The sequence below is a fragment of the Cephus cinctus genome, unplaced genomic scaffold, assembly GCF_000341935.2.
Source record: "Cephus cinctus unplaced genomic scaffold, Ccin1 Ccin1_scaffold0025, whole genome shotgun sequence".
Classification (NCBI taxonomy): domain Eukaryota; kingdom Metazoa; phylum Arthropoda; class Insecta; order Hymenoptera; family Cephidae; genus Cephus; species Cephus cinctus.
Genome location: NW_014332773.1, coordinates 416,961 through 428,079, shown reverse-complemented (window position 1 = coordinate 428,079; position 11,119 = coordinate 416,961). Strand labels below are relative to the sequence as shown.

The window sequence follows — 11,119 nt, the reverse complement described above, 5'->3', positions numbered from 1 at the left end:
GGGGGGGGGGGAGTGGTGTAGGCGAATCTGCACAGAATCTTCAAAACTATTCCGCATCTGGAATTTGCAGTTACATGAAAGAACTAGACACTTTTAGGCTTTAAGAAAGAAATACACTTATAACAATATTTGTTGATCAAATATGGTCGAACGAGTTTGCAGATTGATGCACCAAAGTTTAACTTGGAAGTTGACACTCCATTAACAGAAAGTGCAACAAAAAGGAACAACCTGTTTGTAGAAAAACGAAATGCTCGGGGTTAAGTCATAGTTGTATTGAAAACAGCTATGTCGTCTTTTCTCACCGGAGACGAGACAGTAAAAAGACTCCACTGTTACTGGTTCACTATAATTAAAAATAAGAATGTTTACGGATCTGCAGTAGAAATTATTCATGATTCGAGAGGTCATAGCCCGACTTTAAACAAACAGTGCTCAAACGAATGCTGCTTGCAGACCTATATCGTCCTTCAAATTTCTTTTTGATGATAATCTCATCGAAAAAGTAAAAGGCGTGAAATCCCTCGTGAAGATCGGCAGCTCATGTAAGCCTGAAAATATATCCGATACTAGCATGAAGAAATCCTTCATTCGATATCTAAATCAGGTACACAATATAAAAGCTTGTCTGTGAAACTAGGATCCTCCCAGACCGGCATTTGACAGACTTTGAGGATGGGGCCGTACTCGAGGAACAGACTATCGCAGAAATGTCAGAGCTGTACCAACGGGCCTACAATCAATGGACAATCTCGAGGAAAAGCAATTAGAAATGAGAAGAACAGCAAGTCGACTAAAAAGACTCCTTAAGATATAGGAAAAAATTACAAGTGCTAAATATGGTTCTTAGCTGCATTTGGGTTTGTAAGATTTCCGTGTCGGAAAATTTAAAACAATCGTACACTCCATATATTCACCACTTATTCAAGAACTTCCAAACACGACTTCAGCCCGGAAGCTAATTATAACTATTTGATACGATGCGGAAATGTATTTGTGATATGTTTTTAAGATTCATTGAATACCGGTTTAACATGCAACTGTATATTATATCAGTTCAAATGCACGTTGTAGTTCCAAGTAACGAAATTGATCTTGTTTGAAACGCCATGTTATTCACTGATTTATGGTTGAATAGAATATTTAATTGTATGTGATATTTGGCACCAAAAATAATTTTTTAATAGACATGCAGACTTCCTTTATCGAATAAATTTGATTTACAGGGCGAAATACGAATATACTTAAAGTTATTAAGTCAATGATATCGCACAACAGAAATTTTTAGAAACAAAATAGAAACGAATGCTGTATGGCAATAACTTTATGGCAATACTTTATCATTGAAACAACGGAAACTTTGGACTGTCGAGTTATGGATACGACGCATGGTGAAGATACATAAGATTCACAAAATTTTTATATTTTAAGAAAACATAATGTTCAATGTTACTAACAAGGAAACCCCCCCAACCCGACCCCACCGATTTCAATAATTTTTTGATATGTTGTAGTACTCGATAAAATAAGAGACACGTATTTTTTTTTGTGTGCTGACATCCACTTTAAAGGGGTGAAAACGACCCTTGAAATTCACCCCCGAAAATCGTTTTTTTTATCATATCTCGACTTCTAATTAATATTTTTTAATAAAACCAAGTGGAAAGTATTTGTCATAAGAAGTCGAAGATATGAGGTGTGTTTATGACCCAAGGGGTTGCAACCCTTATTTTATATTTTGAAAAAACTATATTTTTTATGCTTTTTTCTGCATTTATCATATCTCGACTTCTAATTAATATTTTTAAAATGTGTGTTTCATTTCTATGGAACTTTGTTCAATAATGATAAGGTGAATAACCAATTTTTTATAAGCTTATCTACAACGAGAAAGCTGTCGTCAGCAATTCATAAACAAGATAAGTTTGTAAAAATAACTTCTGGCTTTGATAAGTAAGTATTGATATTTTCAATGTGTAAATTGAATACCATACCCCGGTTTTTATGTAGAAAAAAGCATAAAAAATATAGTTTTTTCAAAATATAAAATAAGGGTTGTAACCCCTTGGGTCATAAACACACCTCATATCTTCGACTTCTTATGACAAATATTTTCCACTTGGTTTTATTAAAAAATATTAATTAGAAGTCGAGATATGATAAAAAAACGATTTTCGGGGGTGAATTTCAGGGGTCGTTTTCACCCCTTTAAAGTGGATGTCAGCACAAAAAAAAATATGTGTCTCTTATTTTGTCGAGTACTGCAACATATCAAAAAATTATTGAAATCGGTGGGGTCGGGTTGGGGGGGTTTCCTTGTAAGTTGAATCAAAGGATGGTGGGATTAGTCAATGTAATTAACTTCACTTTTTTTCAATTGAATAGCTTTTCGACTAATTCAAATTTTGTCAAAGATGGCGTAGTCTTTTGCATATACTAATTGTAAGATGTCAGAAACACCATATTAGTCGAATAAAGAGATTATCTGCTTTTTCCGTTCAAATAATCAAATCGTGTTCCTCAATTAATATTTCGTGGTTTTTCATTTATTTTTAAATTGATACAAATGATAATTTGTTTGTTTTTAATTTCAGTTTGATTAAAACTCAATTACATATTTTCCTCTTGGAATTACCTGTTCCGTAAAGACGTGAAAATAAAATTATTTATTTCTGAGAAAAAGATTTTTTGTATCAATAAATTTTTTTTTAGTTTCGTAATATAGGAAATTAGCCTGGATGTTGTAAACTCGTTAAGTTTAAGAGCAATGATCGGTGTACAATTAGGGATTTTGTTCAGTCTATAAGTTCCCGTAGGAAAATATCCCATTGCCAATGAATTTTATCAAAGGTAAGGAATTATTTTCGATTGATGTCCCATACTTTATCGTTGTCAAATAGCATTCCCAATGGGAAATTTTGCCACGGGATTTTCTGATTACAATCGGTCCAATGGTGGAATATAGACTCTGTTGTTGCAAATTAGTTGAAAGAGGCAAATTCCAATGTCTTATAATTGCAAGTGGCGATTATGATCAACGGAGTTCTATTCCTAGATTCAATACAGAAGATTTGGATTGGTGCTAAGAAATTCTCTCTTCCACGTAAATCAATACGTTAAAGAAAATTAGAATTTCACTATTTACAATAGAGATTTTATTCAACGGTTTTCCTGTTGGGTTGAAAGTGCTTTTTGTGAAGTTGAGTCGGCATATGACTTCTGGAAACCAACTGAAAGGGTTTCGTTCATAAATCACTTTGAACTGTTAATGGCCTTTTTTTTACTTCAAAATGTTTCGCGACAGAAGTCCGAAACTGCGAAATTTGACTAATAACAAATAACACGACAGCCACTTCTTACATCAAATGCGAGACTGGGGATGTTTGGCTGTTTGCTTAGTATATGGCTTTGAAATTTAGAGTTGTTTTGCATCAACGTATTTACTTTCATGTAAATATCTCGAAAATAATCCTTATATTTTTGCTTCGTTCGCCACATTATTAATCCAGTAGGAAATACAAGAGTGAAAGCAATGTCTTTATGATCTACGTTTCCATTTCGTTATCTCAATCTCGCCTCGATAGTGTAAACTAAAGCGGATCGCATGACCTGAGTGTTTATGTGGGTCTGCTACGCAACTTTTATTTCCTATCGCCAAAAAGAGCTCAAGAGCAAGAGGAGGAAAGAGGAAATTTATAAGTAACAGTCAGGCTTGTTATAAGCCACATGAAAACATCTCAGTAGATGAACAGTTATTTCCGACGAAAGCTCGATGCAGGTTTACGCAATATGTGCCGCATAAGCCTTATAAATTCGGCATCAAGTTTTGGTTAGCAGTTGACGTGGAATCAAAATATATTGTGAACGGTTTCCCTTATTTGGGGAAAGATGAACCCAATCGTTGGGTGAGTTTGTCACATTGGCAATAGTCGAACCATATTTAGAACGAGGCAGAAATATAACAGATAATTTCTTTACAAGCATCCCGCTAGCTCAAAAATTGCTTGCGCGAAAAACAACGTTGGTTGAACCATCCGGTCAAACAAACGAGAACTGCCAAAACCCGTAAAAGAAAAAAAAGATAAGATGACTTTGCTTTCCTCAGATTTATATAAATCAGAAAATTTCATCCTTACTGTATATAAAAGTAAGCCGAACATAAAAGTCCTCCTTCTAAGCACCAGACATACAGGTGTACAAATAGAAGACAACCACAAACGTCTTCCAGAAACTATATCATATTATAATAAAACGAAGTTCGGAGTGGACGTCGTTGACCAGATGGCACGCAAATGTAGCGTAAAAGCAGGCAATTTTCGATGGCCTCTTCACATCTTTTTCAATATACATATTAGATTTGGCAGCAATAAACGCGTGGATACTATATAAACAGTGCACCGGAGCCAAAATATCCAGGAACCAATACATGTTTAGTTTAGCCGAGGAATTAGGTGCGGAAAACAAGGAGAACATTTGCCAACGATCAGACGCTTTTTCATCATCTACATATAATACTACAAGAGCGAGAAAGTTGCCAAGTAGGCTACTGCAAAAAAAATAAATGCAGCAATTGTTGTATATCTTGCAAAGAAGTGGTATGCGGAAAATGCACAGGGAAAATGCAATATACCTGTAAAAAATGTACTCAATAAGTAGGATTACCTGTTAGTATTATTGTTATTATTTCCATGATATTTTTTAAAGGACTTTTTATTTCTTGATATTTTAATTAAACGTGAAGCCAAATATTGTGCAATTTTGAGTTAACTTGAATAAATCTGTTTTTTAAAGAAAGTGCGTATTTTCATTCACCCGTCAATTTGACGGGTGCCGTAGAGATAGGTATATAAAAAACGTCCGTAAACCTAGTGTTAAATATATTTTAGAGTGAACTAAACGCCGAAGAAAGCAATAAGAATACAATTTTTGTTGAAAAATAAGAAAAAAAACAGGTGTTTGAAAAAATCAATCCTTGTTTTAATATTTACCAAGGGAAGGTATGAATGTGCTTTTTAAGTCCTGTAACTTTTTTCATGTGACCGCCAATGGATTTGAAGAAAAAATCAAACGCAATGCCCTGCTTGAAAAACTGCGTCATAGTACTGCTACAACGCTCTTACGGCAAAATACCAATAGTAACTATTGAAAAAACTATGACGAAAACTATTTGAACACTAAATAGCTTTTTCGCCACTATTGCCAATAGTTACTATTAATGTACAATAGTTATTATTGAGGTAGTTATTATACACGGCCAATAGTAATTATTGTCTGTAGATACTATTAAAATATCAATAATAACTATTAGTAGTTCGCATTATCAATAATTCCTATTGAGATTTCTAAGGCCGCTATTGGCAATAGTTATTATTACCAATGGATACTATTAAAATTTTAACTATAATTATTTGACTTCCAGTAGTTAATACTGGAGTTTCAATAGTTAGTATCGGGCTCTCAATAGTTACTATTCGCACTTTTTTTATAAGGGTACGCAGAGCGTTACGTCTCTCCTACGTTTGCTTCTCCATTAATTTTTTAGACTTCTCAACATATATTAGATACTGCAATAAGTAACTTGTCTATACTTAAATAAATAACTATTTAATCGGTTCTACGAACATTTCGTGCTTTACCATTTACACTCGCTGCCGTGTCTGAATGCGTCCATTCTAGCCTAAGTAACGTGAAGCCTAACTACCATGAAACCTAAATACCATGAAATTTGATATATTCATCCAATTATTCAATATCTTACTACCCTTCATCCATTAGAATATCTCAATATTCGGCAATTAATGGAAAAGACATAGACATAGACATAGGCATGTCTTTGTTCTTAGAGCCCATAGGAACCGAACTTGGTCTCTAATTAAAATGGAACATATTCGATGCTTGGACACAGGGTTAAATATAAAAATTTCCGATACTATAAAAACTTCTTAACTTGGTGCATACCAACTTAATCTTATATTTCGTTTGATACCTAATTATTCATTATAATTAAATGTAAGTGTGGCTTGTTTCTTTTTTCAGAAAAACGGAATTCTCAAGCAATTTAACAAACGAAAATAAATAAAAAATTTTGTTTTACTGCTAATCATGAACTGAAAGACAAGTTCACGTTACTAATTTGAATAAAAATTTACAATAGATTTTAAAAGCAAATTTTACTAGACCTAACCTATTCCATCGCCAAATTATTCTATAAGGATTTTTTTAAATCCGATTCTGGCATTTCAGCGATACGTTTCGTAATTAATCTGATTCGCGACGCGATTTATTCTCATTCGCATTCTGAATCGCATACGGAATGAAACACATGTAAAAGGCCAGCGAGAAACGCAGTGCTGTGATTTGTTTCAAGTGTAACCAAGATTGCTGTACTCGTTTTGTCCTACAGTTAATCCAGAGTTCAATATATTTTCTTGACAGTTCGCGAACAATGGAATTCTAAACAAACCATACGTGACCTTCCATAAAATCACGGAAACATGTGCTGAAGTAAAAAAAATAAAATGTATTTCAGGGCAAAATCATGCACACTTACACTTCGTACCAAAACTTGTATGCGGAATCACGTGTGGCTCGCTAGAACCTTCATTGTTTTCAATCTGTCAAAAAAACACATTGATCTCATGCACCGACTATATTCATTTGTTAATTAGATCTATTTGACATACAATTTATATAATTGTATTTATTTATCTATTTTATATAATCCATATGCAATTTTTTTCAACGAGATATATATTTTTACAGGTTTGCCTTTAATAATCTTCCAATAAGTTTCCATTCAAGTATTGCGTATTACGAAATTGACAACTTTCTCAAAAAAACACGCGGCGAATCCGAAACAATACATAAAATAAACATAGGGACGATTGATTAATCTCGATTGTCCGATTTAAGGTTAAGCCTATAATTCTATGTCACATAAAGGGTGTGATGACGACTGTAGGTAAGAGGTGTGGCGGGTGTAAGCCATTATCTAGAAACGTATTTACAAACAGCGCCATGATGCGCGATAAAGAGAGAAATGCGTCCTCATGTCGATACGTCCCAGAACGTCATAAGTTTCCATCCCCTTTATCGGTGTTATTATTTTGCAGCGCGCTACGAAATTTTATTTTCGCGAAAACCGTCCTGATCCCTTATTCGCAGCACGTACCGCAAAAATCAACAGCCACTTCTTTCGTAGAGGCAGAAATATTTTCAGCGACTCTGATAAAGCCAGAAGGATAACCGGAGAAACGTAGAAAATCTTTTGTGGTAGCATGGCGAAGCCAAAGTATTTTTTTCTCTTGCTAATTGCTGAAGAAATATTATAAAGTGATGGTAGCTTATAAATTCTTACCTGTCTATTGATATCGCAACCAGATTAAAGATGGAACTTGTACTGCAGGTTACATCCATTGCGATGTAGAAGTCGCACACGAATCCAGGCAAACTCCAAGCTCCGTTCACCTGAAAGGGTAATTCCACGATTTATCTAAGCGTTAATCGGAAGTTTCCTGAGTAATTAGCCGACAGTGCGATAGTCTAAGAGGTGTAGCAGAGCCACGTTACGCCAGACAGGTATTACCAGCTGGATTAAGGACGTTAAGTCACCTAAGAATAATTAGAACCAGCGTCGGAGAGTCGCGCAACACGAAAGACTACGTGTTGGAAATTTTCACAAGTTGAATATATAGGAAATATCAATTTTCGTATGTCAATACTTCTTTGAATGTACATTGCGTATACTTATTCCTAAGAGGAATCTTCATGCCGCTAGATATACATGCTATACTGAAATTTTATGTGGAGTGGAAACATTCTAACGTATCTTTCATCGCATCTTGAAAAATTGGAATTGAAATAGCACGATCACTCAACAGCAAAGTATTTCAAACTTATTGGATTCACTTGAAAAATTGTGATATTCAAAGTTATGTCTATTGGACTATAGGTATGCAATATATTATGTTGGCGTGAAATTTAACGCTACTGAAAAATCCTATTATTTTAAGTAAATGCATCACAAAAATACTAACTCACAAGACTTTGGGATCCCGCAACGTCATCACACCGCATCGAAACAGATTGATAAGGATTTCGTTTGGTCGATTTAAAGCAAATATTTTTAAAAAATGTAAAACCCAGCGCAGCACAGAAAGAACAGCCCCGTGTCTGGCGTGTCTGGTTCATAAATCAAGAAATGTTACATCAAGAGGGATGAACATTATCTCTTTGCACGAGCGCATCATGCAGTCGCACATCTGCAGAGATGAGAGGAACTTTGATTTATTCGCAATAGCCGTGCTATGCTTGCCAATGTTCCGCCTGCAAACAGGTTCGAATACATTCGTTTTCTAGAAGGAATCGTGTGCACGTTTTACAATGACGAAAGCCGTGCGAATTCCGCAGTGCTTTTCGCTATGTAGACTTCGAGCTACTCGCTGCATTAAGTATATAGGTAGACATATTTACATACCCACGCATACCGTGGCATCCCACTGTTTTCAGCAGGATAAGCATGCGTATTCAACAGACGTGCATTGTAGTGATACGTCAAAAGTCTCCTTCGCCAAGAACCGACGAATACGCTGATTCCATCATGGTCTTGTCGACTTCAGAAAAGTTATAAAAATGGCAAAGTTATACGCGACAATACCAGGATGATGCACCCTGCAAAACGACAAGGTCTTCCACGCATAATTACAATTCTTGTGATTTTTTAAGGTTTCTTGAATATTCCTTAGTTTCACGATTTCTTTACTTTAGTCTCGCTGGCTCACTTCCACTTGGTCTTACTTCAATCCTACGGTTCCTATAAGACGTGTTCTGTCTTTCTCGCTCTTGCTGTTTAAACGGACTCTCGTTACGGTACTGTCGGCAGTTGTTCGTTGTCGTTTCGGAAACTTAACGAGAGCGACTCTCTCTCTCTCCTACAGGCTTAAGTTTAAGCTACGGGCCGTTAATTGCGTGACCTGACATCTGCTCTTGCGACGTTCTAAATATTTAGAGGTGTGTGGGCGTCGGCGTGAATCTCTCTCGTAATGCGACGCTCCCTTGCAGGCCCGTTTAAAACGAGTCCCGACGAGTACGAGAAATACGTATCTATGTAGATAGCGCTACCAGTACAGTCGCTACTGGACGTATAATTTTGTTTTGCATATTTTCTTCTTTTTTTTTTCTTTTACCACGAGGAATTAAATGGGATTCCGCGTTGGAAATGGAAAGGGTCGAATTGGACAGTAAAAAAGAAAATTTACGGTAAATTTGTCGTACGCCATTTACTTGTACGTAGAACAAGTGTTTCTACGAGACATACGAAGTATCACTACGCAAGTTTAATGGTTTGTGCATATATTAACTTTAGGGTCTAGTGGCGTTCAAATTGACCCTCTTCGTAATTTAACATCGGACAGCAAAATGCGAAGCTGAATTGCTGCTGTTGGTGGGATCGATTCGGAATTATTATAATCTACGGTGCTTAGACGTGTATAGGACTCATGTAGCACGGAGTAAGCTAGGAGGAATTAGTGTAGTGTTCTGGTAGAGACGAGAGAGCGAAATAAATGCGAAGCAATACCGTAGTACTATTAGAGGAAAACAGAGAAAAACTGTACGAGAATAGATGCAAGAAAGACAGAGTTGTACCAGCTTCAAGTTTGAACGTAGATACACAGTTAGTTGTCGTTCCGCTGTTTCCTATTGTTAATTGCTTTTCATTTGAATCATAGTCGATGTCAATGAGAGATAAATTTTGCATCGAACATATCCACTGTCAGCATCGCAATTCTGATATCTTGCTTCGCTGGCATTGTGTATCTCGCAATGACAAAGATGTTCCGCTTGAGCACGGCTGAGCTTACCATGGCAGTCTACAAAGTAGTACAGCATCAGGTGCATCAGCATTTGGTTTGCAGAATAGAGCTACCTACAGCATAAATTTAGCAAAGCAATATATAGTAGCCTGGGAATAAATCAAACATATCGATATTGCGGTTGCGACTCCTAGTGGTAATAGTTTACTATTTTGTGATTGGTATATTGCGATCGTTTATCTCACCGATGTGTGTCTACTTATGGTCACATGCTCAAGTTCAAGGTATATTATACTATAAGCAAGGTCATGAAAGTCTGTGTCGAATATCGGACAATCATGAATGATACAATACAATTTCAGAAGGTGTTGCGGCTTTGGTGTCCTGAATTTAGGTGCGACTTTAAAAAGCCATTAGAGACGGAAACGGCAGTATTCTGGAATTCACGACTTTTCGTTTGACAATTCGACGAAAAGATCCGCTGCAAATCGCTTTATACATAAAGCGGCCGCACCTTTAGAAAAATAAGACGAAATCTTTTTCTATCGTTCGGAGACATTTCTGGAAATCTCCTTCGACTTCAACGCGAAGCTAGAATGCTTGATGGGCAAGCGTGTTGAGATTCTTTTATTCCGAATTTCTATAGAAAGTTCTCTTCTTTCAATAAGTCTTAAGATGTCTTTTAAATTATTCATACAATTTCGTATTGAGAGATTATTTATGCCGGAATACTTTTGAGCTGTCAATATAATTCTATTTATAGAAAATTAATTAACGTATCAAATGGAAACCAGGGCCTTCACCAATGTCCCACGAAACGCAATCTCGCAGGATAGGAAGTGGTTTAGCAAGAGCAACAAAATACGTTAGCTATACGAATTCCCTCATAACTTACTTTTAATGCGATCTATGTTTTAATGGGTAAACGTCCGAAACTAATTTTCAGGAAAATTAGGTTGCGCGATATAATGCCACTACCTCTCTACCGGCAGGAATATATCCTAATGTGGAACGGAAACAACGTAAACGAATGCATAGACACATTCCTCGCATACTCCGTGTCGTACTTCTGTTACAGTACGTGAATACACGTAGGTCATTGCAATATTACCCAGGCCATGGTTGCAGCCCAATACTAATCAAATATATATTCAAATGCTTTCAACGAGATTTATTCTCGCCATTTTTTCATTCTGTTACGTACGTACGGTTTTTACCCATCGCGAAAAAATTATTCAGAAATAAAAATGTCCTTTCCTTTGTTTTCTCTCGTCTCTTTTCCTGTCTTACTCGTTTTTTCTAATAGC

The 11,119-nt window shown here is 36.0% G+C and overlaps 1 protein-coding gene across 3 annotated transcripts in view; it reads right to left on the bottom strand.

The window, feature by feature from the left end:
• LOC107267001 (dopamine D2-like receptor) overlaps nucleotides 1–11,119 on the bottom strand; it is a 142,813-nt gene that overhangs the window by 9,033 nt on the left and 122,661 nt on the right. For all 3 annotated transcript variants that reach the window (XM_015738160.2, XM_025084261.1, XM_015738170.2), the window contains exon 3: nucleotides 7,358–7,467. In XM_015738160.2, coding sequence (XP_015593646.1) covers nucleotides 7,358–7,467 — 110 coding nt within the window. The remainder of the gene's footprint in view (nucleotides 1–7,357; nucleotides 7,468–11,119) is intronic.